The sequence below is a fragment of the Leucoraja erinacea genome, chromosome 21, assembly GCF_028641065.1.
Source record: "Leucoraja erinacea ecotype New England chromosome 21, Leri_hhj_1, whole genome shotgun sequence".
NCBI lineage: Eukaryota > Metazoa > Chordata > Chondrichthyes > Rajiformes > Rajidae > Leucoraja > Leucoraja erinaceus.
This window is the reverse complement of record NC_073397.1, coordinates 11,576,579-11,603,454: the sequence shown is the minus strand read 5'-3', so window position 1 is coordinate 11,603,454 and position 26,876 is coordinate 11,576,579. Positions and strand designations below refer to the sequence as shown.

At 47.5% G+C, this 26,876-nt stretch overlaps 1 protein-coding gene across 1 annotated transcript in view; it reads left to right on the top strand.

The window, feature by feature from the left end:
- The window catches only part of lsm14b (LSM family member 14B), a 33,927-nt gene extending 27,815 nt beyond the window's left edge, over nt 1-6,112 (top strand). The window contains 2 exon segments of the mRNA XM_055652128.1: nt 383-551; nt 5,907-6,112. Of these exon segments, the coding sequence (XP_055508103.1) occupies nt 383-551; nt 5,907-6,072 (335 nt within the window). The 3' untranslated portion in view covers nt 6,073-6,112.
- The last annotated feature ends 20,764 nt before the right edge of the window (nt 6,113-26,876 follow it).

Below are 26,876 nucleotides of genomic sequence, written 5' to 3'. Positions count from 1 at the left end.
AGGTACTGAGAGCTCTCTTATACCAGCATTAACGAGGCACACCTGAGCAACTACAAACACCTGTGAAGCCATGTGGCCCAAACATTATAGTGCCCTGAAATGGAGAGACTATGTATAAACACTGCTGAAATTTCTACATGGTGAAACCAAAATGTATAAAATCTCACTATGTGCACTTTAACCACATGTGATTTTTTTTTTTTTTCTTTCACAAATCTTAAATTGTGGGGTACAGTGGCAAATAAATAAATGATGGGTATGTGGTGGCATAAATTCCTGCATGGATACTGAATGGGATTGTATGTGGTCTGAAGAAAAAAGTGCAATTGCAATCTTAACATTATATAACTTATATATCTAAAAATTACCTTTAACTTTTTAGATGACATAGTACATAAAGGAGACCTTAGCATCCAGGAAGAGAAGGGAGATTCAATTGTTGAATCACCAAGCCCTGAAGGAAAAAAGGAAGAGCCATCTCTTGGGCCCAACTGTTATTATGATAAAACAAAATCATTCTTTGATAATATTTCTACTGAGCCAAAGACAAGGTAAAGCTTGTGCTGTTTAATATATTTGTGATAAATTAAATTGAAGTGAGTGAAATTCTTTGCGTTCCTAATTATATAAACTTGCTTTTTAATATGCCGTTAAATGTTTGCAGCTTGTGTTTAAAGATTCAGATCAGATTCAGATTCAACTTTAATTGTCATTGTCAGTGTACAGTACAGAGACAACAAAATGCATTTAGCATCTCCCTGGAAGAGCGACATAGCATATGATTCGAATAAGTATTTACATTAGCATATATACAGACATAGTGTTTTTCCTGTGGGAGGAGTGTCCGCGGGGGGGGGGGGGGGGGGGGTGATTGGCAGTCACCGAGGTACGTTGTTGAGTAGAGTGACAGCCGCCGGGAAGAAGCTGTTCCTGGACCTACTGGCCCGGCAACGGAGAGACCTGTAGCGCCTCCCGGATGGTAGGAGGGTAAATAGTCCATGGTTGGGGTGAGAGCAGTCCTTGGCGATGCTGAGCGCCCTCTGTAGACAACGCTTGCTTTGGACAGACTCAATGGAGGGGAGAGAGGAACCGGTGATGCGTTGGCCAATTTTCACCACCCTCTGCAAGGCCTTCCGGTCGGAGACAGAGCAGTTGCCATACCATACTGTGATACAGTTGGTAAGGATGCTCTCGATGGTGCAGCGGTAGAAGTTCACCAGGATCTGAGGAGACAGATGGACCTTCTTCAGCCTCCTCAGGAAGAAGAGACGCTGGTGAGCCTTCTTGATCAGAGTTGAGGTATTGTGGGTCCAAGAGAGGTCATCGGAGATGTTAACACCCAGGAACCTGAAGCTAGAAACACATTCCACCTCCGTCCCGTTAATGTGGATGGGGGTGTGCGTGCCGCCCCTGGACTTCCTGAAGTCTACAATGAGCTCCTTGGTCTTCTTGGAGTTAAGGGCCAGGTTGTTGTCAGCGCACCATGCTGCTAAGTGCTGGACCTCCTCCCTGTAGGCCGACTCATCGTTGTTGCTGATGAGGCCAATCACCGTTGTATCATCTGCATACTTGATGATGGTGTTAGTACCATGTACAGGTGTGCAGTCATAGGTGAAGAGGGAGTAGAGGAGGGGGCTCAGCACACAGCCCTGTGGAACGCCGGTGTTCAGGGTGTGGGTTGAAGAGGTGTGCTTGTCTAACCTAACAGACTGTGGTCTGTTGGTTAGAAAGTCCAGTATCCAGTTGCAGAGGGAGGGATCGATGCCCAGGTTACCTAGTTTGGTGATCAGTTTAGATGGTATAATGGTGTTGAATGCTGACCTGTAATCGATGAACAGCATTCTTACGTAAGTGTCTCTGTTGTCGAGGTGGGAGAGGGCGGAGTGAAGTGCCGTTGAGTTGGCATCCTCCATACTCCTGTTCTTGCGGTAGGCAAACTGATAGGGATCCAGCGTGGGGGGTAGGCAGCTTTTGATGTGTGCCAGGACCAGCCTCTCGAAGCACTTGGTGATGATGGGGGTAAGTGCAACTGGGCGGAAGTCGTTGAGGCTTGCTGCAGTGGAGTGTTTTGGCACTGGCACGATGGAGGTGGTTTTAAGGCACGTGGGGTCATGTAATTTCTCTCTGCTATGGAAGTTATCTAAAATTTCAGTGTTCTAAATTTGAATTTGTGTCGAGATATTAAGGGAATTAGGAGACAGTATGTTAGTGCAGGAAAGTTGTGCCGAGGTGAAAGAGGAGCTCTGGTTTTGTTGAATGACAGAGCAGATATAAGGGGCCAATGACCTCTTGCCACTTTTTTTGCCTACCCCTTTCCATTTAAGTGAGATGCAAAGGACTGCCTGTCATCCTCTTGGAAGTGAGAGTACTGAGAAACTTTAAAATCCAGGCTGGGGAACATAATGGAAATTGTAATTTATCTTTATCTGGCCTATGCTGCTGCAGTTTTAATTGGACATAAGATACAGAGCTAATGCACATATTGGAGGTAAGAAGAGTTGTTGGGAGAGAGGAGAAATGCTTCTTCCTGGGTTAGAGGTGTAGAGGTGGATCTCCATATGGAAATGTGAATATGTATTTCTGTTGGGAGAATTCCTAAAAGATGAAAGTCCAATTTATGTTATTTCAGGAAATCAGTGGAAAGCTGGAGTGAAAGTTAAATAGTCAAAATAATCAAGCTATTAAGATGTTGAAATAATGTCGTAATATTCATTATAACTTAACCGAGTTTTATTATTGTGGTTATCCAAATTTAAATCTAATTAAAAACAGCTGATCTAAATACTGGGTATGTACCATTTAACTGATAACTATATCGGACATATTATGATTAATTCATAGTCCTAAAAATAGCACTTTGCTTTAACTTTTATTTTGTCTGTTAGTGGAGATGTGTAGTGCTTGTCACAATATTGATCCGAAAATATTGAGAACACAGTCTTTGCACATGATTGCTGATAGCTCAGTACATCTTGTACCTGTATCGCATATATAATAACCAATTATTATAAAGCTGCATAGTATCTAGATTTGGCACCAAGCAACACGATATTGGTCAAAAAGATTAGATGCTTGTTAAAGGGCATGCTTTTATTAGGAACATTTATGAATTAGTATAATAAGCTGGTGGTGTTTAAGGAAGAGAAGCTGTAATTTGGGAGTTGTAGTTATGGCTTCTGATAGTGGCGCGTGTTTTAATTTCACAAATGTGTCTGGAATTTTAGCAGGTGACATTTTAAGTGTCTTGCAGAGCTGGTGATTGGGAATGGGTGAGAGGTCATGCAGAGATATGAATATAAAGGTGAAAGTCTTTACATTTGAGAATGTATGTACACGTTAATAATTAGTGTAGCGAGCATGGACATCTCGAGTAAGTGGGATTTGATGAAAGTCAAAACATTATCAAGGTTTTGTATGGCAAAGTTGAGGCTGGAGTGAAGGAGGCTGATTTGTCACGCTTCAGAAAACAGTTTTGGCAGCAGTTGAGAAAGCAAGAGCAGAGGCGGATTAATTTACAGCTATTGAAGTCGTAGTCATAAGGTATGGAAACAGGCCCTTCAGCCCAACTTGCCCAACATGTCCCATCTACACTGGATCCACTTGCTTGTGTTTGGCCCATATCCCTCTAAACATATCCTATCCATGGACCTACCTAATTGTTTCTTAAACATTGCGATAGTCCCTGCCTCAACTACTCCCTCCGGCAGCTCATTCCATACACCCACCACCATGTGATCTAGGGAATAGAGGACCAGCCTGCTCAATCTCCCCATATAACTAGGACCCTCGAGTCCTGGTAACATCCTTGTAAATCTTCTCTGCGCCCTTTCCAACTTAACAACATCTTTCCTATAACATTGGGCCCTAAACTGAACACAACACTCTAAATGCGGCTTCACCAGCGTCTTGTATAACTGCAACATGATCTTCCAACTTCTATACTCAATACTCTGACTGATGACCAATGTGCCAAAAGTCTTTTTGACCACCTCATCCACGTGTGACAAGGAACATAGTTCAAAGAACTATGTACCTGCATTCCTAGATCCCTCTGCTCTACAACACTTCCCAGAGCCATACCATTCACTGTGTAGGTCCTGCCCATTTTATAGATTTTCTAAAATGCAACACCTCACATTTCTATGTATTAAATTCCATCAACTATTCCTCTGGCCAACTGATCAAGATCTTGCTGCAATGTTTGACAACCATCTTCACAATACCGTGTCCACTTTTGTATCATCTGCAAAATTATTAATCATGTCATATACATTCTCATTCAAATAATTGATATGGATGTCAAACAGCAATGGGCCCAGCACCAAGCCCTGAAGCACACCGCTGAGCACAGGCCTCCTGGCCAAGAAGCAACCTTCCACCATCATCCTCGGTTTCTCTCAATGAAGCCAATTATGTATCCATTCAGCTATCTCTCCTTGAATCCCATGCAATTGAATAGAAACTGACCACTCGGCCAGATTATCCTAATTGCAATAAACTGAACCAAATGACAATCAGGTTTTAATGCAGACAGTGAATTACCTGTGATTGGAGAATTTGACAGTCCAGACAGAATAAATGTTCCCCAAACTTTTATTGGGTCTTGTAATAATATAAGAAGCCACAGAGGGAAGTAGGATGGTGACAAAGTAACAGATAGTTGGAAACTTGTGAGGGGGCTTGGGTGTTACTACCCCACACAGCGATCAGCCCGTCAGGACATGAGACTGGGAGACGTTCAAATAGAATGCTTCACCTGGTAAGACTGTTCCTGTCCATGGATGGTGGGAAGGCAGGAAATGAAAGGACTGATGTTGCATTTCCTGTGGATGGTGGACATGGGAAGACTGGACTGGGGAGTTGCAAGAGAATAATGTCTTGCATGTCAGGAGGGGAGGACAATATAAGTCTTGTGATAGAATCTTATTGGAAATGGTGGAGATATGAAGACGAACTTGTTGATTGTGGAGAGACACAAAATGCTGAAGTAACTCGGCAAGTCAGGCAGCATCTTTAGAGAAAAGGAATAGGTGACGTTTTGGGTCGAAACCCTTCAGATTGAAAGTCACCGAGGAGGGAAACTAGAGGTATGGACAGGTTCTAAACAAAGTGGAGTCGGCGATGAAGACCAATAAAAGGTGGAGCCCACATTGGTTCATTGTTGGCTGTGGAAGAGGTGATAATGAAAAGGATATATGATGTGAACAGTGGAACTGGCAGGACGTCTAGGGTGTGGGAGGGGACGGGAGAGGGGATTGCAGGGGTTACTTGAAATTAGAGAAATCAACATTCATACCGCTAGGTTGTAAGCTACTCAAGCGTCATGAATGTTAATTTCTCTAATTTCAAGGGTGTGCAGAGGTAGAGTTGCTGTGTTACAGCGCTTTCTGCACCGGAGATCCGGGTTCGAACCCGACTCAGATCTTCGGTCCCCCCCCCCCCCCCCACTCCAAAGACATACAGGTATGTAGATTCATTGGCTTTGTGTATGTGTAAATTGTCCCTAATGTGTGTAGGATAGTGTTAATGTGCAGGGTGATTGCTGGTCGGCGCGGACTCGGTGGGCCGAAGGGCCTATTTCCGCACTGTATCTCTAAACTAAACTAAAAATAATCATGCATTCCCCCTCTTGTCGCCCCTCTCCCACCCTATTCATTCTGCCAGTTCCACTGTTCGCATTCATATATCTCCTCCTTATCACAGTTTTACTTCTTAACACTGGACAGAAGGAAGTAGTGAGCAGTGTGGTGCTGGTACACTACAAGAATGAAAGCTTTGCTAACCCATGTCAAAAACATCAGATTTATTGGGTGTTTATTCCTTGTTTAAACATTCTAGTTGTTTCATTTTTTCACCGTTAGCATTCCGAAGTTCATTAATTCCTTTCATCCCCCATTTTGCAATAGGCGTACATGGGCTGAAGAAAGAAAGCTTAATACGGAAACGTTTGGAATCTCTGCTAAGTTTCTTCATGGACGAGGTTTCCGTGGAGGCTTCCGAGGTGGGAGAGGCCGTGGAGGTGGGAGAAGAACTTCTTCAATGCCAAGGAATAGTGGCGGCAGCAGGGTTTAGTAAGGTATAGCAGTAGTTTCTGTTTTAGAGAGATACTTGAACTGAATATGATGTATAAAATGCAGTTAATCAAGGGATATGGGGGAAATAGCAGGAACGGGTTACTGATTTTAGATCAGCCATGATCATGTTGAATGGCCGACTCCTGCACCTATTTTTCTATGTTTCTAATAACACCTGCTATTACCCATTAACTGATGTTCCTGAACCTTCAATAATTGTTCTAAGTGCAATTCAACTTTTATTGTCATATAAAATGAAACCAAAATCATGGAAACACTCAGTTGATGAGGCACAATTTGTGGAAAGCAAAACGAGATAATCTTTCAGATTGAAGGTCCTTTGTTAAAAAATGGGAAAGAGAGAAAGAAAAAGTTCTAGAGAAGATAGGAGAGGACAAAAGGAACTCTTTCCAGAAATGTGTGGCCTATTGTTTCCACCATTTTCTGATTTGTGTTTTCAGATATCCAACATTTGCAATCTTTTCATTTACGCTTTCATATTCATTATTTTTGAGCAATTTGACATGATAGAATAGACCCTTCATTGGAGAAGGCACTGGGACTTAGCACTGAGGGCAATAGTTTTGGGCAGAGAAATACAATGCAGTTACGGCTCCTTCAACCCAACTTGTCCGTGCCGACAAATTTATCTACCCGAGATATTCTGATTTGTCGTTTCACCGTTCTCTTGGAGGAATAGTTGCCCCTCGGGTCCCCTTTAAATCTTCCCCCCCTTGACTCATATCTTCCCCCTCTCGACTCGTATCTTCAAACTTTACAATGGGAAGACTGTAACCACTGTATCTATGCCCCTTGTGCCCTTAAGTACCTCCATAGGGTGATTCGCCCTTAGCATCTTGTGCTCTAAGGAGAAAAGCCCCAGCCTATTCAATATCTTTAACTGAATCCTTCCATTCCCAGTGTGCCTTGTAAGCCTTTCCCGCATCTTTTCCAGCTTAACGATATCCTTCCTGCAGCCAGATGACCAGAACAGTGCACAATATGTCAGTGTGATATCAGCAATGTCTTGTACCAATGTAACATAATGCCTGAACTCCTTTAGTCTTTTCCCTGACTGATGAAGGCAAGTGTGCCAAATGCTTCCAACTGCGTAATGTCAGACAATTTTGCATTTAAACCTCTGCACTTTTGTTCTCTCTGAATTATTGGGAAGATGGTTCTAAGATTAAGATTAAGCATGAATCCAGTTGCTATGTTATTTTAATATTGCCTTTTAATCTGTCATTTAATTTTCTCCTTGTGATGCCAATCTGAGTGTATTCTTTGATAAACGGTGTGACAAAATGGGTGTTTCAGGAGCATTGGTCTATCATCCTAGCTTCTAACTATTGATGGGTTTCTGTAAGATCCAGATTCAAGCCGAGCTGAGACTTGGAGAATGCCAGTCTGTCAAGCTGTAAAAGTCATTGGTTAAATGAATTTAGGAGTTCCTTGTGACTGTTTATACTGCAGTGGCAAGAATGGTTTTGCAGAATATCAACAGAGCTAGATATAAATGAACTATATCAGGAATTGCAAGGAAGCTTTTATGTAGCTAAAAAAACTTTTTAATTTATTTAGTTTAGATATACAGCATGGAAACATCTTCGGCCCATCGATCATCCGTTCACAACATTTCTATGTTATCCCACTTTCTCATCCACTACACACTAGGGACAATTAACAGAAGCAAATTAACCTACAAACCCTCATGTCTTTGGTACAGTGCAGATTTTGTACAGTACTTTGGTATTCAGACACTTTTTCCACATTTTGTTACGTTACAGCCTTACTTTAAAATGGATTACATTTTTTTTTATCATCAGTCTACTCGCAATACCCAAGAATGAAGAAGCGAAAACAGGTATTTAGACATTTTTGCAAAGTAATTAAAAATAAATAACTGAAATATCACATTTACATAAGCATTCAGACCCTTTGCTAGTTGAGTTTAGGTTAATCCTGTTTCCATTGATTATCCTTGAAATGTTTCTACAACTGGATTGGAGTCCACCAGTGGTAAATTAAATTGATTGGACATGATTTGGAACCTCTCTATATAAGGTTCCACAGTTGACAGTGCATGTCAGAGCAAAAACCAAGGCATGAAGATGAAGGAATTGTCCGTCGACCTCTGAGACACAGATCTGGGGAAGGGTATTAAAATAATTTCTGCAGCATTGCAGGTCCCGAAGAGCACAGTGGCCTCCATCATTCTTAAGTAGAAGAACTTTGGAACCACCAGGACTCTTCATAGAGCTGAGCAATCGGGGGAGAAGGGCCTTGGTCATGGAGGTGACCAAGAACCCGATGGTCACTCTGACAGAGCTCCAGAGTTTCGCTGTGGAGATGGGAGAACCTTCCAGAAGAACAACTATATCAGTAGCACTCCACCAATCAGGCCTTTATGGTAGAGTGGCCAGACGGAAGCCACTCCTCAGTAAAAGGCACATGACAGCCCGCTTGGAGTTTGCCAAAAGACACCTAAAGGATTCTCGGACCATGAGCAACAAGATTCTCTGGTCTGATAAAACCAAGATTGAACTCTTTGACCTGAATGCCAAGCGTCACGTCTAGAGGAAACAAGGCACCGCTCATCACCTGGCCAATACCATACCTATGGTGAAGCATGGTGGTGGTAGCATCATGCTGTAGGGATGTTTTTCAACGGCAGGAGCTGGGAGACTAGCCAGGATCGAGGGAAAGATGAACGGAGCAAAGTACAGAGAGATCCTTGATGAAAACCTGCTCCAGAGCGTTCTGGACCTCAGACTGGGGTGGGGGTTCATCTTCCAACAGGACAACTTTCCTAAGCACACAGCCAAGACAACGCAGGAGTGGCTTCGCGACAAGTCTGCGAATGTCCTTGAGTGGCCCAGAGAGAGCCCGGCAACAAAAGTACTGAGTAAAGGGTGTCTGAATACTTATGTAAATGTGATTATTTCGTTATTACTGTTTGAAATTTACTTTGGCAAACATTTCGTAAACACCTAATTTTAAAGAACTCTGTTTTTTATTATGGGGTATTTGTGTTAGAATTGATGATTAAAAAAAAAAGAATTTAATCTATTTTAGAATAAGGCTGTAACGTAACAAAATATGGAAAAAGTGAAGAGGTCTGAATACTTTCTGAATGCACTGTATGTGGGAGGAAACCTGAGCACCCGGAGGAAGCCCAAGCGTTCATAGAGAGAATGTGCAAACTGCAGAGATGGCACTCGAGGTCAGGATCAAACCCACGTCTTGGGTGCTGTGAGGCAGCAGTTCTACTGGCTCCACCACTAATTGCTGATTGTAAAACAGTCTTGTGCACTATTTCATTTTTTGATTGTTGAATGACTGATCAATATCACATTCTCTCATGTGGCTATCCAGTGATAGAAGGCATAGCCCATTGTAGTTTATAGATGACTGTGTATCTGAGGCAGCATATGAATTACTAAATTGTAGATATAGTCATTAAATAGCTAGGATCCCAGACAACTTTTGTGACAGTGCCTAGTCTTTCTCAGTAAAAAGAAAATGGAGCATTTTTCCAGATTTCAGCAGCTGCCGTACCGTTGTAACAACAAGATTCAAATTAAATCCTGAGTTATTAATAACCTACTAAAATAACATGCTCTGAATTTAAATGTGGAACTTTAAAAAATGTTATAGATAATGAACAGCTAGAACTGTGTAATAAGGCCTAAGGGTCCGGTTGAAACTTTTCTCAGGTTGGGTCAGTTTAGATTTAAACACAGAAATTCCCTTCAGCCTGAGAACCATCACGCCCATATGAAGGGGGAACCTCAACTCAGGGGGGGGGGGGGGGGGGGCGCGTGGGGAAAAAAAAAAGTGGGGTGTGGCCGGGTGGTTTATTTGACCACTGTCGCTCAAAAAACCTTGTTCCAATACGAAGCCCTTTCCAAAATTGTAGAGTGTAGATCAATTCTGAAAGGGTCAATAATCATATATATATAGGACGAGATGTGACAGGAAGGATTATGTTCCCTATATACTGGTAATTTTCTGATCCAGGCGGAAGAAAAAAAGAAAAGAGGGGAAGGAAAGGCCTGTAGTGAAAGGGATAGGGCGAGGGAGGGTTCGTATAATGTGTCCATAATCACGGGGGATATAAAGTGTTAAAAAGTGAATCTCGATAGAACAAGAATCATTGCCATTATTGGGGGGGTGCGGACAAAAGGCGAAGCATGAAAAAAGAACATGAAAACATACATAACGTCAGCGATGGAGGTCTGGTTATACAATGAAGAAAAAGGGGGACCCTGAAAGAGGGAGAAAGAGGAGATTGGGAGCCCTTCAGCAAGCGCACTGCCCAACAAACGCCAATGTCCATATGATACCTGGCGATTGCGTTCCACGTCTATCAAAACATCTTCACAATATCGGGGGTAAAAAAAAAGAGGTATCTCAAGACTTCTCCATGTATTAACAAAACGGAAAGGGGGGGGGTGGAGGGCTTCAAATAGAGCTTGCTAATGAAAATTGAGGGTAGTTTTGTGATCTTTAATTTTACAATGATTTTAAAGTTCCTTTTAGGACCCTCGGGGATTAACTTAACAGAAAAAAGGAGGCCGGGGAAAAAAAGGGGGAAACCAAAAAAAAGAGAGGAAGAGGAAAAAAAGGGAAAAAAGAAAAAAACGGTTGAAAAAAGGATGGGGAGGGTGACGGAATTTAGTGGCTTGAGGTTTTGAGGTATAAAAAAGGGTGTGGTGAAGGTTTCACTATCAACAGGGAAAGGTAAAAAAAACAGATACGACCAGGATTGGGGGGGCCGAGAGATTTCAAGGGGGGGGGAATTGCATGACAAATCACCAAGAATCGTCGGGCAAAAAAAATAAACGAAAAAAAAAAAAGCATGGTTGAGCCTTAATATGAATCACGTTAAAAGTGAATGAGAGGTGATACAATACATAAGCAGAGCACAGCAGGTTTTCCTGCGGCGGGAGAAATAAAAGTAATGCTTATTGTATTAACTGGGAGGGCGGGGGGAGGGGGTGGGTGAATTTTTTTTTAAAGCCGAGGGCCTCGAGGAACTATAAAAAAACATGGTGATTTTGATGCTTGCATCAGACTAATTTTGCTTGATCCTTTCCTTTTTCAGAAACTGCTGTAGAAAGTGGGGTCTTTTTGATTTTGTGTTGTGTGTTTATGCACAAAAGAATTGGTGGGCGGACGAAAACATAGGCGGAGCCATAAGGGGAAGAAAAAGAAAAAGGGGGGGGGGAAAAGTACACAACTAGGTAGTATTGGGGAGGAATACACAATAATTAGGAATAGAATCCTCTTAGGGTGTGGAGTTTGAATAACCCAAGGAGTAACTGGCCAGCTAGTGGTACATACTAAAAAATGTGTAAAGAAGGGGGGTAAATCTGAATTTCTGTGGGGGGGCGAATTAAACAAGGTATGGTGGTTTATATTAAAAAATTGCATTTGAGCTTCGTTACGCAGGCGATGAATGTTTTTTTTGTTTCAATGTTTACCAGGTGAGAAAATGGATTGTTGTGAAACTGGCGTGTTACACGTTTGTGCGGGAAACGCTAATTTATTATTTGAACAGTACTCTGTTCTAAACGTGCTATTGTAGTTAGATTGACCCACCCTCTATCAGCGTAAGAAAATATCTGTATCGGTACTGCGTATCTAACATTTCCCCCCATCGGACTACCCAAATTCATATGTACTGGGGGGGAAGGAGCTGAAAGTTAAAAACTTGTCTGTAATGAGGGTATGGTGTGGTGTGGGGGGGCAATCATATAACACAGATATTGCATCTAGGGATATTATCGTGCAAAAAATAAAAAAAATAAGAGCATGGAGTAGGGGGTCTGAAAACACTTGGATTTGAGTAACTTTTTTTAAGCATCTTTCACAAGTGTTAAAACTTTTTGCTAGGGGATAGGGGGGAAATCCTTGTAATTGAAGAATTGTAAACCAGAATGTGCTAAGACATTGGGGGGGTGGTAAATATCAAAGGAATTCGATAAAAAATTCCTAAGTTAAGAGTAAAAGTTGGGAATTCTAAAAAACGTTTTTTCATTTGAGAAAAAAAAAAAAAAAACCGGTACAAAAAGGTCAAGAGGAAAGAGAGTGTAGTGGGGTTGCAAGGTGGGAAAGGATGACCTTACTCGTGAAACGGACCAAATTTGGCCTTAACAGGAAAAGGGGGGCAAAAAAAAAAAAAAGGGAGGGACAGTATGGGGAAATATATAATAATCGGATCCATGTTCTTAATTCTGTAGAGTCGGAACTGGGTTATCGGGGGGTGCACGAAACGGACTACATCTAACATGCTCCTAGGTAAAACATAAAAGGAAACGATTGATTGAGTCCGTCCAGGGGGATATGTCTTAGAGTTTAAGTGCCAGTAGTCAGAGATTAGGATTCAAGAAGAAGATGGGGAACAAAATGTGGACTTGTTTAAAAAAAAATTGGGTGAAAAAAAAAAAAAAAAAAAACTGAATTTGCAGCGTTTGTGCACTCGGGGGGGGGGGCGAAACGTAAGACATTAGTAATGGTTGGGGGGTATAAAAAATAAAACGTTTCCTAGAAATAAAAAAAATCATTAATATTTGGTAAGGGGGCCATTAATCAAAAAGAAAACCATACTATAACGAAAAAATGACCCAAGACAAAAATTTTAAATGCCTCGTGGGAACGAAATATCTAACACCACAAATGAAAGTGCCAGGCTTGCAAGACAATAAATAATGGTCAATAATCACAACGACAATATTCGGGAGGACACAATAAAAGGGGGACAAGGAAGGGAGAGGGGGGAACGGGTGATCCACCATGGGGGATACTGAAAAAAAGCCGCAGAGTGGTTAAAGAAAAAAACGAACAAGGTTGTAGGAATTGGTTCCGTTTTGAACATAGGGACACAATGAAGCCAAACTAGCTGTGTGGGGACGAAATTTGTTCCGCGATGGCCGGTCAGCGATTGAAATTCTTGAAAAAACAAAAAAATTACAGGTAACACAAATAGGGGTGGATGTATAGGGTCAAGGCGAGTGGAAATTACAATTGAATATAAGTTTATTTTGATCTTCTGGCAAACGGGGCAAGTTGAATTCAATGAAGGCTGGTGCTGGTACATGGGGGTAGGGAGGAGTAGGCAAGGTTTGCTGTGACACCATTGTGCGCTACTTTTCCCCCGCGCCATGCGATGTGCTGAAATATACACAAGAATTGCATATACCAGATATGAAACCATTGGGAAAATGACATGCACACAAAATGCAACAAAGTGTCAGCTAATATTTAGTTTGAAAATGACGAGAAGTGATCTGTATACAGCTAACGTTAGTCTTCGGACCTCTAAATCTGATGACAGATAAAGAAGGGGTGTGGTTGAATAGTTTTGTAGGGGAAGGGGGGGGGGACAAGTACAATAGTGATATATTAGAAAGAAAGTTAAAAACAGGGGGGTATGGGGGTTCCAATTAAGGGTGCAACTGGTGGGGGGGGGGACATCATTGGGCAAAGAAAAGGGTAAAACAGTGTTGATCTGGAAGTAGATCACTACTAGAGCGGGAACAGAGTAAAAGTTGATGGTAGTAGAATGTCCTGTGATCTCAGAGAAAAAAAACGGCTGCAGCCTGTCCAACAATAGTGCCACGGACCAACTTGTGGTGAAAATTTAGAAACGGACCTGTCCGACAACACCGCCCATGGTAACTGCACTCTTGTAGCAATGCAAATTGTGTGAATGGGCCACTTTAACCATGGGCAAACCTTCCCATGTTAATAAATAGATAAGCAAGACGATCTTCTTACTAATAAAACAGGGGGGGGGACCCAGAAAAGTCTAGTATTTGTTAGGACTTATATCCAATGCTTAACCTAGATTCTTTCATTTTTAGTGTCATGGATGTAATGTCCTCGGGAAAAACACAAAGAGAATGGAATGGTGGCGGAGGCACGGGGACCTAAAATATAAGCTCTAGGAAAGCGTGTTCCTACTACAGATCAATGCAATCCACATGGGAAGGAAAAAACAAATCGTGTTAGGAAACGGCGTCCCCCCCTTCCGTTGTAGATGCGGCCTACTGACAAGGGCTAGGGTCTCCTCAATATCCCGCAGGACAAAAAAAAAAAAAAGGGGGGGGGAAGGGGGGGTTCCGCTCTGGGTGGTTCTAATCCCCCCCCCCCCCCCGCCGGTCCCCATAATCGTACCAAGGACGGATGAGTCCCCCTTGTCCCCAACCTTCCCCCTAGCATCTTTCGATACGCTATCCTCCAACCTTTTTGCCCACCCGGTCCACCTTGATCGTCCCTACTTCCAACATCTTCCATCTCCCCCCTTCATTCCCCCGGACACCTTTCCGCCGGGGGGGGAGAAGGGTGTACTGGGGGGCGGGGGTCCCATTCCCATTTCACCTTTTCCCGTCTCCACCCGCCCCCCTTCTTCCCTTTTACTTTCCCCTTCCCTTTCGCGACTGCAACTTCTTTTCCCTTTCCCCACCTCCCTAGTTCGACTCCATCCAAGGACCCAAGTCTTTCCCGTGATGCAGAGTTTTGGTCCACTTTGCACCTCCTCCAACCTCATCACGGTGTCTACAGTCGCGGACCAAGGCGCAGGCCCAGCGAGGTCAGTTTCATCACTGAACACCTCCGCTCAGGCATTCCATTTTAACCGACCTGACTCCCGTGGTTTCAGCCATTTTCAACTCGCATCCCATCTGACATTTCTGTCGCTGGTCCTCCTCCATTGTCGAGGGGTGATGCCCAGTGCAAATTGGAGGAGGACAGCACGCTCATAATTTCGCAATTGGGTATTTCCACTCCAGCGTGTATGAACATTGACTCTCTCTCCTTCAGAAGCCCTTGCTTCCCTTCCCAGTTCTCCCACTAGTCTTACTTGTCTCGCTGCTACATTTCCTCTTTGTCACGCACCCCTCCCGTTGACAGCATAATCAGTAACCTGAGAATGGTCTCAGACTAACTCGCGCTATTCCTATGGGGGGGGGGGACCAAAAAAAAAATAAAAAAACAAAAAACAAAAAAATTCGGTGGATTGGCCAGAAATCATGGGCATGCGGTCCCCAAGCATGAGGTTTACGTACTCCAACACACTTGGGTGTGGAAAACGAGATGGCAACCTTCAGACGTTTCTGCCCTGTTGGCCAGATGCATCAATCAACTTGGGCGTGCACAATCAAATAGAACATGATGTCCTACCAACTTTAGCCTGTGCATGCAATGCGCAAGAAGAAGACTCCAGCATTTTGTGTTTACCTTTGATTTAAACCAGCATCTGCAGTTCTTTCTTACAGAGTTGTTCTAGTCACATCTACAATAAGAGGGCCATTTTCTGTTGGGTGTCATCCGAGTTGCATTACAGTTATCCACCTTTATGTGGTTATGTAACGATAAAAAAAAAGGGGGTCCACATTGGTTTGAACACTGTATTGGATTTGAGCAAGAGAATGAATCCCAAACAAGTTTGAGATTTATTTTTAAAATGTACCTGTATTGGAGGAATGCCGATTTATTGTTGTAACAGAACTAGTTCGCTAATTTCCATTGAGATTGGGACTATGACCAAATCTAACTCCACATCTATGCCAACATTAACTGAAGGCATAAGAAACTACGGAAACTGGAATCTTGAGTAAAACACAGTGCTGGCAGAACTCTGGGTCAGGTAATATCTGTGGGAGGGAATGGACAATTGAAGTATGGGGATAGAACTCTTCTTTCGTTCCACCAGCACTTTGTGTTTTGCCCAATATTAATTGGGCTGCCTTCTGCACAAATTACAATATAGTTGGAGCCCTTGAGATGATGATGCTACTTTATTGTCACTTGTACCTAGCTAGGCGCAGTGAAATTCTTTGTTTTCGTGTACATCTATCTATCTATATCTATTCTATCTATCTATCTATCTATCTTATATATATAAAACTCAAATCAGTCCGCCTGCCGCCGTACGGCGTCCGCCGCGCGTTTCTTCCTTTGACGCTCCGCAACTCCGAAACCGGACGCAGGATCGCCGATGTCTTTTCCATTTCGGTAGAGATTTCGCTTTTCTTTCTAAGTATCCGCTCCTCGTTACATTTCGTCGTGTTTAAGTACGCTTTTTTAATCAAATCCTACACCCCCCCCCCCCCCCCCACCACCTCAATATTTCAAAAAGAAACTGGATTCTCATCCACACAAGCAGCTCCCTGTGAACGTTCCGTCGTGTGATGTCACAATGCCCGATGCTCACAGATGGCCAATCGGATTGGATACATTTACATATGCCTTTGCAGGAGCCACAGCCCCGGTGAACATTCCATCGTGTGATGTCACAATGCCCAATGCTCAAATACATTGGTTGCCATAAGAGAACGCTCAGTGATTTTCAAATTCTTCACTACTGGTCATTTTCTGATTTTGCTTGTGAAGTGAAAAGTCCTGAATTGCATTTGTCTGATGCAGGAAGATTGTTCCAGATGTTGGGGAAGTCCAGGACACGCGGGACACAGTTTAAGGATAAAGGGGAAATCCTTTAGTACTGAGATGAGGGAAACATTTTTCACACAGATAGTGGTGAGTCTCTGGAACTCTCTGCCACAGAAGGTAGTGGAGGCCAGTTCATTGGCTATATTTAAGAGGGAGTTAGATGTGGCCCTTGTGGCTAAAGGGATCAGGGGGTATGGAGAGGGGGGGAGCTGTGAGGGGGATGCTAGGAGACTGCAAGGTGACTTGGATAGGCTGGGTGAGTGGGCAAATGTTTGGCAGATGCAGTATAATGTGGATAAATGTGATGTAGGTATGTTACAAAACCTACCTGAATCGCCATTGGGAATCTGCCCTCAGCCATGTCGGCGATTTTGGCGCTGTTTGGAGGGGGCGGGTTTAAAACGCGATTTTTACTAGGCTGTACTAATCGCACATGTTCAGCCTAGTAAATCATTAACGAAAAATCGCTGCAAGACCCGGTCGCAAAAGGTATTATTAGTTTTATAGGCCTCGATAATATAGTTATAATAGTCTTAAAATTACTGTTTTATTCCGCGACCTCTCGCAGCCCCAGGGTTTTATAGAGCAAACAATTAAAGGTATGTACCTTATTTTTACATTAAATGGGGTATATATATAACCCTGTAATTAAAGTTATCTATAGCGAATAGTTTAAATTTTTATGGGGCTTTTTTATACTATCCCGCAGTATTTTTTCTCTCGGCATTTGAGGGCACTAATCTAGCGCGCTGTCAACATTCTAAAACCAGCGCGTTCACAGAAACCCACTGGAAAGCCGATTTAAATGGGCATTTATTTACAGCAATTGAACACTAAATTCCTTCCATTTGGCCTGTAAATTAATGTAAATTAGATATAAAAATCATGTTATATTGTGAATTATTTGTGAATAATCTTTGGACACTTAGGCTATTTAAAAATGTTAATCTTTCCTTAAGAAATGGCCTGTTGACTATCCAAGATCACAGCTTTTTTGTAATGTCCATTGAAAATCAATAGCGAACAAGATGCTAATTTCCGAGTATGAACATGTCCATAACTTTTTTAACTTTTTAAATACTTGAGATATGAAAGTGAATTAGGTGTCAAATTAAACTTCTTTTTATGCTTTATCTGATGGGATAAATTACAGACTTGATTTTTTTAATCTCAAAATTTTGTAACATTGCTACTAAGGATAAAGGGGAAATCCTTTAGTACTGAGATGAGGGAAACATTTTTCACACAGCTAGTGGTGAGTCTCTGGAACTCTCTGCCACAGAAGGTAGTGGAGGCCAGTTCATTGGCTATATTTAAGAGGGAGTTAGGAGAGGGGGGGGAGGCTGTGAGGGGAGGGTGCTAGGAGACTGCAATGTGACTTGGATAGGCTGGGTGAGTGGGCAAATGTTTGGCAGATGCAGTATAATGTGGATAAATGTGAGGTTATCCATTTTGGTGACAAAAACGGGAAAGCAGACTATTATCTAAATGGTGGCAGATTGGGAAAGGGGGAGATGCAGCGAGACCTGGGTGTCATGATACACCAGTCATTGAAGGTAGGCATGCAGGTGCAGCAGGCAGTAAAGAAAGCGAATGGTATGTTAGCTTTCATTGCAAAAGGATTTGAGTATAGGAGCAGGGAGGTTCTACTGCAGTTGTACAGGGTCTTGGTGAGACCACAACGGGAGTATTGCGTACAGTTTTGGTCTCCTAATCTGAGGAAGGACATTATTGCATAGAGGGAGTGCAGAGACGGTTCATCAGACTGATTCCTGGGATGTCAGGACTGTCTTATGAAGAAAGACTGGATAGACTTGGTTTATACTCTCTAGAATTTAGGAGACTGAGAGGGGATCTTATAGAAACTTACAAAATTCTTAAGGGGTTGGAAAGGCTAGATGCAGGAAGATTGTTCCCGATGTTGGGGAAGTCCAGGACAAGGGGTCACAGCTTAAGGATAATGGGAAAATCCTTTAAAACCGAGATGAGAAGAACTTTTTTCACACAGAGAGTGGTGAATCTCTGGAAATCTCTGCCCCAGAGGGTAATTGGGGCCAGTTCATTGGCTATATTTTAAGAGGGCGTTAGATGTGGCCCTTGTGGCTAAGGGGATCAGAGGGTATGGAGAGAAGGCAGGTACAGGATACTGAGTTGGATGATCATCCATGATCATATTGAATGGCGGGTGCAGGCTCGAAGGGCCGAATGGCCTACTCCTGCACCTAATTTCTATGTTTCTATCAGCCGTTATCATCTTGAATGGAGAATGGTGCGGCTCGAAGGGCCGAATGCCTACTACTGCACTTAATTTCTATGTTTCTATGTGTCCCCTCTCCTCACCCTCTCCCTCTGCCACCCATCTCTCTCCCTCCCCCCCCTTTCCCCTCCTTTGTACACCACCACCCCCTTCCCTCTCTCTACCACCACCCCCCTTCCCCCTACCCCTCTGTCCCTCTTCTACCTCAATACCCCGCTACCCCTTCTAACCCCTCCCTCCCCTCCCCCACTCTTCCCACTTCCACCTCTCCCCACTCCCTTCCCCCCTCTCTCCTCACCCCTCTCCCTCCCTCTCCCCCCACCCCCCTTCCCTCTCTACCCCACCCCCTATCTTCTCTTCCCCCCACCCTTCCCCTATCCCTCTGTCCCTCTTCATCACTCCCCTCTACCCCTCTCCTCCTCCCCTCCTCACTCTTCCCCCCTCTTTCCCCCCACCCCTCTCCCCATCCCCCCTCCCCCAAAGCTCTCTCCCCATCCCTCCTCCCCCTACCCCCCTCTCTCCTTTCCCTCCCAAATCTATCCCGTTTCCTCCTCCTCCCTCCCTCCCTCTTCTCACCCCCCCCCCCCCCCCCCCCCCTTTTAAACGCCGTTGGGGAAACAGACCCTTAGAGGGAGTACAGAGAAGTTTCAATGATCCAGTTCATTGGCTATATTTAAGAGGGAGTTAGATGTGGCCCTTGTGGCTAAAGGGATCAGGGGTATGGAGAGAAGGCAGGTACAGGATACTGAGTTGGATAATCATCCCCCTGGGGTGGTTAATTTGAGTTGGATGCCAGCCTTCCCCCCTCACCTCTCCCCCTCCCCACCCCCCCCCCCCCCCCCGCAACGCTGTTGGGGAAACAGACCCAACGGGTCTGCACTTGGTCTAGTTAATATATAAAACTCAATCCGTCCCTTCCTTTTTCCTGCAGTACGTCATCCCTTCCTGCCTTTAGATTCGTTCCCTCTCCGTGCGATGTCACAATGCCCCATGCTCGCGGACGTCCCCGTCCCCTTCCATTTGCATGTACGGCTTTCCCGGCCGCATTTCTTCCTTTGATTCTCCGCAACTCCGAAACCGGACGCAGAATCGCCGACGTCTTTTCCATTTCGGTAGAGATTTCGCTTTTCTTTCTAAGTATCCGCTCCTCATTACATTTCGTCGTGTTTGAGTACTTTTTTTTAATCAAATCCTACACCCCCCCCCACCACCTCAATATTTCAAAAAGAAACTGGATTCTAACCCACAGAAACAGCCCCACCCCAGCCCCGAGCCCCCTTGTGAATGTTTCATCGTGTGATGTCACAATGCCCGATGCTCACAGATGGCCAATCGGAATGGATCATTTACATATGCCTTTTTGCAGGAGCCCAGCCCCTGGTGAACGTTCCATCGTGTGATGTCACAATGCCCAATGTTGAAATACATTGTTGCCATATTGGGAGTACAGAGAATAGGCTGTGGGCCGAGGAGCTTTATTCAGCAGTTTCGTGACCCAAGTCACCAAACTACATGAAATTGTCACATATTGTGTAAAAATATTTATATAAATCACCCCTGAAACTCCCTCCTATGAAGAAGACCTCTCCCATTTTTATTAAATTTCGAGAAAACCGGAAAAATGTCGGGAGTTACAGAGAAGGTTCCTCCAGACTGATTCCTGGGATGTCAGGACTTTTTCATATGAAGAAAGGCTGGATAGACTCGGCTTGTACTCGCTAGAATTTAGAAGATTGAGGGGGGATCTTATAGAAACTTACAAAATTCTTAAGGGGTTGGACAGGCTAGATGCAGGAAGATTGTTCCCGAAGTTGGGGAAGTCCAGAACAAGGTATCACAGTTTAAGGATAAGGGGGAAATCTTTTAGGACCGAGATGAGGAAAACATTTTTCACACAGAGAGTGGTGAATCTCTGGAATTCTCTGCCACAGAAGGTAGTTGAGGCCAGTCCATTGGCTATATTTAAGAGGGAGTTAGATGTGGCCCGTGTGGCTAAAGGGATCAGGGGGTATGGAGAGAAGGCAGGTACAGGATACTGAGTTGGATGATCAGCCATGATCATATTGGATGGTGGTGCAGGCTCAAAGGTCTGAATGGTCTACTCCTGCACTTAATTTCTATGTTTCCCTCTCCCCACCCCTCTCCCTCTCCCACCCATCTCTCTCTCCCCCACCCCCCCTTCCCTCGCTACCCAGCGAACCCCCCCACCACCCTTCTCCCCCTACCCCTCTTTCACACCACTCCCCCCTACCCCTCCCCTCCCCTCTCTTCCACTTCTATCCCCTTACCCCACTCTTCCCTCCCCCCCCCCACCCCTCTCTTCTTTCCCCTCCCTTCCCCTCTCTCCCCCACCCCATCCCTACCCCTTTCCCTCGAATCCCTCTCCCTTCCCCCATTCCCCCGTCCCTCTTCTACCACTCCCCCCCCTACCCCTAACTACCCCTCCCTCTCCCCTCCCCCACTCTTTCACTTCTCTCCCACTCTCTGCCCTCCTTGGATTCCCTCCCCTCTCCTCACCCCTCTCCCACCCCTCTCTCCCCCCCCCTTCCCTGTCTCTCTTCCCACCCCCTTCCCTCCTTCTCCCCCCACCCCCCCCCCCCCCCCTTCCCCCTATCCATCTGTCCCCTCTTCCATCACTCCTCCCATCCCCCCCCCTTCTCCACCTCCCTCCCCACCTTTTCCCTTTTCTCTCCCTTCTTCCCCCTCTCCCTCTCCCTCCCTTCCACCTTCCTTTCTCTCCCTCCCCCTCCCTCTTCTTTTTCCTCTTTCCTTCCTTCCCCACATCCCTCCCCCTTCTTCCCTCACTTTCTCCCCATCCCCCCTCCCCACATCTCCTCCTCCCCTTTCCCCCACTCTCACCCCCTACCCCCCCTCCTCTTCCTTTCCCTCCCAAATCTATCCCGTTTCCTCCTCCTCCCTCCCCTCTTCACCCATCATCTCCCCCCTCCCCCCCCCCCCCCCCCCCTCCCAAACGCTGTTGGGGAAACAGACCCCCCCTCCCCACTTGGTCTAGTTATTATCCAAAAGTCTGGCTGCCCTCCTGCCTTCCCACTCCTCTCTCTTCTCTTCTTCTTTTGATTCATCTTCCCCTCGTGTGATGTCACAATGCCCTCCTACCCTCTCTCCTCAATGTCCCGAATGGATCCTCTCCCTGGACCCTCTCCCCGGCTCTTCTCTTTCCTTTGATTCCCTGCAACTCCCCCCCCCCTCCGCAGAATCGCTCATCAACTTTCCCTCTCCTCCCTCGGTCCCCCTCCTTCCCTTTCTTTCTAAGTATCCGCTCCTCATCCCTCCTCTCGTCGTGTTTCCTCTCTACACCCCTCTCCAATTCCTTCTCCCTCCCCCCCCTTCCCTCCCCCCCCTTCCCTCCAATCCCTCAAAAATAAACTGGCTCTCTCCCCCCATTCCTAGAATCTTTCCCCTGTTCCACTCCCCTCCTCCCCGTATGATGTCCTCCCCCCTCCCCTTTATCCAATCGGAATTCCCTTCATTTACATATGCCTTTGCAGGAGCATAAGCCACTTGGTGAACCTTCCATCGTGTGATTTCACAATGCCCTCTTTCAAAGACATTTGTTGCCATAGTGAGAGTGCAGAGAAGGTTCACCAGACTGATTCCTGGGATGTCAGGACTTTCATATGAAGAAAGACTGGATAGCCTCGGCTTGTACTCGCTAGATTTTAGAAGATTGAGGGGGGGTCTTATAGAAACTTACAAAATTCTTTAGGGGTTTTGGACAGGCTAGATGCAGGAAGATTTGTTCCCTCCTCCTGGGGAAGTCCCCTCCCCCTACAAGGGGTCACAGTTTTCTCCCCTAAGGGGTAAATCTTTTAGGACCGAGATGAGAAAAACATTTTTTCACCTTTCAGGGAATGGTGAATCTCTGGAATTCACTGGCACAGAAGGTAGTTGAGGCCAGTTCATTGTCTATATTTAAGAAGGAGTTAGATGTGGCCCTTGTGGCTAAAGGGATAAGAGGGTATGGAGAGAAGGCAGGTACCCCCTCTCCCTGAGTTGGATACCCCCATGATCATATTGAATCTCCTCACCCCAGGCTCCAAGGGCCCGAATCCCCTACCTCCCCTTCACTTTCTTTCTATCTTTCCCTCTCTCCCTCCGCCCCTCTCTCCCCTCCTCCCCTCTCCCTCTCCTCTCCCCCCCCCCCCCTCCCCCCTCCCCCTCCTCTCTCCCATCCCCCACCCCTTCCCCCCTCCCTCCCCTCCCCCTTCCCCTACCCCTCCCCCTCCCTCTTCCACCACTCCCCTTCCCCCTCCTCCCTCCCTTTCTCTTCCTCCCTCTCTCCCCCTTCCCCCCCTCCCTTCCCCTACCTCTCTCTCTCTCCCCCCTTCTCCTCCTACCCCATCCTCCCTCCCCCTCTCTCTTTCCCCCTCTCCCCCCCCCCCCCTCTCCCCCTCCCTCCACACTCTTCCCCCTCCCCCCCCTAACCCATCTCCCTCCACTCTCCCCCTCCCCCCATCCTCCTCTCCTCTCGTCCCCCCACCCCCTCTCCCTCCCTCCCCCTCCCCTCTCCTCCCCCTCTCCCCTTCTCCCCCTCCCCCCTCCCATCCTCTCCCCCCCTCACCCTCCTTCCTCCTCCCTCTCTTTCCTTCTCCCCTCCCCCTCTCTCCCCCCCCCCCCCGCTCCGCACCCGCTCCTCCACCCCCCTCCCCCCCACCCCTCCCCTCCTCGCCTCCCCCTCCCTCCTCCCCTCCCTCCTTCCCTCTCCTCTCCCCCTCCCCCCTCCCCTCTCTCCCCCCCCCCCCCTCTCCCTCTTCCCTCAATCCCTCCCTTCCTCTGCTCCTCCATCCGTTCACTCCCTTCCACCAGCTCCTCCCCTCAATCCTCCCGTTCTTCGCTCCCTCCACCCCACGCTTGTTCCCTCCCTCTACTCCCCCTCTTCCCTCCTCCCCTGCCCCCTCCCTCCCTTCCCCCCCCCCCTCCTCCCCCCCCTCTTTCCCCCCCATTCTTCCCTCTTCCACCCCCCTCTCCTCTCCTCTGCTCCCCACTTTTCTCTCTCCTCCTCCCCTCAAATCCAGCACCCAAGATAATATAGTGGTGAGAGATTGTCCTCTCCTCTCCTCTCCCCCTCACACCCTCTCCTCCCCCCCCTCTCCCCCCCTCCCTCCCCCCCCCCCTCCCCCTCTCCCCTCTCCCTCACCTCTCCCCCTCCTCTCCCCCCTCCCCCTTCTCCCCTTCTCCCTCTTCCCCCCCTCCCTCTCCCCCCCTCCCCCTCCCCCCTCTCCCTTCCCTCTCCCTCCCATCCTCCCCCCCTCTCCCCCCCTCTTTCCCCCCCTCCCTCTCCTCCTCTCCCCCCCCTCTTCCTCCCCCTCTCTCCCCTCTCCCCTCTCCTCTCCACCCCCCCTCTCCCCCCCTCCCTCTCACTGCCCCCCCCTCCCCCTCCCCAGCCCCATCCCCCTCTACCCCCCTCCACCGCCCCCCCCCACCCCCCACCCCCCCCCTCCCCCCCCCCCCCCCCCCTACCCTCTTTCCCCTCTCTCCCCATCCTCACTCCCTCCTCTCCTTCTCCTCTCCCTCCCTCTCCCCCTCCCCTTCCTCCTCCTCTTCCCCCTTTCCCCCCTTTTTTTTTTTCTCTCCCCCCCCCTCTCCTCTCCTCCCTCATCTCCCTCCTCCTCTCCCCTCCCCCCCCATTTCCTCCCTCTCCCTTCCACCCTCTCTCCCCTCTCCTCCCTCCCCCTCCCCCCCCCCCCCCTCCCTCTTCCCCCCTCTCCCCCCCCTGTTTTTTTGGTGGTTAGTATGAGTGTGATGCCGCAGCCCCCCTCTCACTCCCTCCCCTTTCCCTCTCTCTCCTCACCCCCTTCCTCCACCCCTCTTCTCTCCCCTCCCCCTCCTCTTACCCCTCTCCTCCCTCCCTTCCCCATCTCCCCCATCTCCCTCCCTCCCCCTCCCTCCCTCTTCACCACACCCCCCTTCTCCCTCTCCTCCCCTCCCCTTCCCCTCTCCCCTCCCCTCCTCTCCCCCCTCCTCCTCCAACCCCTCCCCATCCCTCCCCCCCTCCCCTTCCCCCTCTCTCCCCCCCCTTCCCTCCCCCACCCCTTTCCCTCCTCCCTCTCTCCCTCTTCCCCCTCCCATCCACACTCTTCCCCCTCCCCCCCCTACCCCATCTCCCTCCCCATCCCTCCTTGCCCCTCCCTCCTCCCCCTCCCCCACACCTCTCTCTCCTCGCCTCACCCCCCCCCCTCTCCTGCCCCTCTCCATCACCCTCTCCTCACCCCTCTCTCCATCCCTCTCACCCCACCCCTCCCCTCCCCACTCTAACTCCTCCCTCCCTCTCCCCCTCCCCCCACTCTCTTCCCTCCTCTCTCCTCCCCCCTCCCCCTCCCTCCACACTCTTCCCCCCCCTTTCCCTCCTCCCTCCCTCTCCATCCTCCCCTCCCTCTCCCTCTCCCACCCTCTTCCCCCCCCCCCCCCCCACCATCTCTCACCCCCTCTCCTCCTCCCTTTCCCCCCTCTCTCCTCCCCTCTCCCCAACCCCCACCCCCTCACCCCCTCTACCCATCTCTGCCTCTTCCACCACTCCTCCTCCTACCCCTCTCCCGCACTCTTACCCTCCCCTCTCCCTCACCACTATTTCCCCTCTCTCTCCCCCCTACCCCTCCCATCCCACTCTCCCCTCCCCTTCTCCCTCCTCCTTCCCCTACATCCTCCCTCTCTCCCCTTCCCCCACTCCTCTCCCCCACTCTCATCCTCCCCTTCCCCCCTCTCGCCTCATCCCTCTCCCTCCTTTCCTCCCACCCCTCTCCCTCCTCCCCACCCACACCCTTTCTCAACCTCCCACCCTCATCTCCTCCTACCCCCTTCCTCTCTCTTGCACCACTCCCCGCTACCCCTCTCCCCACCCCCCTACCCCTCTCCCCCCCCCTTCCTGCCCTCCCCTGTCTCCTCACACTCCCCATCCCCTTCCCAGCCCCTCTCACTCCCCCTACCACACTCTCCTCTCCCTCCCAAATCTCTCCCATTTCCTCCTCCCCTCCCCCCTCCCTCCCCTCCGTCTCCCCGTCTCCCCCCCCCCCCCCCCCCCCCTCCTGTGTGTTTTTAAGGGGTGGTTAGTGTGAGTGTGATGCCACAGCTCCTCCTCCCCGAAAACGCGCGTTGGGGAAAGAAACCCAACGGGTCTGCACTTGGTCTAGTTTATATTTAAAACTCTTGTGTGTTTCTGACTTGTGGCTGCCAGCCTTTGATTCGTTGCTACGCCAACACCCGACCCACAAATGCCCTGATTTTTTCCGTTTCGGTAGATTTCACTTTTCATTCTAAGTATCCACTCCTCATTAAATTTCGTCGTGTTTATGTACACATTTTTAATAAAATCCTTCTCCCTCATTTTGTCGCCTCCTGCTGGCCAGCGACCATAAAGGCTGCTTGCGCCCGCAACTCGCCTCAGAGACGCCATTTAAAAACAGCTGCACTGCTGATTCCTGAGCCGCTTGAGTTGGAGGACCACGTCTCCTGTGGGGGCTACGGGTAGGGAACGGCTGCGTTGGGGGAGCTGACCTAACGGGTCTGCACTTGGTCTAGTAGTACATGAAAGCGTCCCCAAGGTACTGACAAAGCACTTGTTCCTTCTTTGTCGTCATTCTCACCCGCCACAGGGTCCCCTCAATTTCTGGGTGGAATGTTGAATGGACTGTAGTGGAAATCCTGAATCAGGAGTTCAATGTTCTGGCTTCCAAAAGTGGGATTTATCAGACTTGGTCTATCAGAGTAATGCTCGTGGAGTGTAAAGGGAAAAGAGAAGTGGATGGAAGAGGCGCAGATTCCAAAGTTTATAACCTAAATATCAACATATCACTGCTATTTATAAACATACTTTAATCCTTCCCTTACGTTCTTGCCATGTTGGATGAGAGGCTGGATAGCAAGAACAAGACAAGGGTGACTTTTGGGGGGGGGGGGGGGGGGGGGGGTGTAACCATGTTACTACATAAAGAACAGCTCCGGTGTCCTAGAATGGAAAGCTACACCTTGTGGAGAAATTGAACGCAGAGGTTAGTATCTTTGCAAGGGGCAGGGTGGGTCAAGGTACAGTCCAAATAACTAGTCTGGATTTGTCGCAGATGTCAGGCAACAGT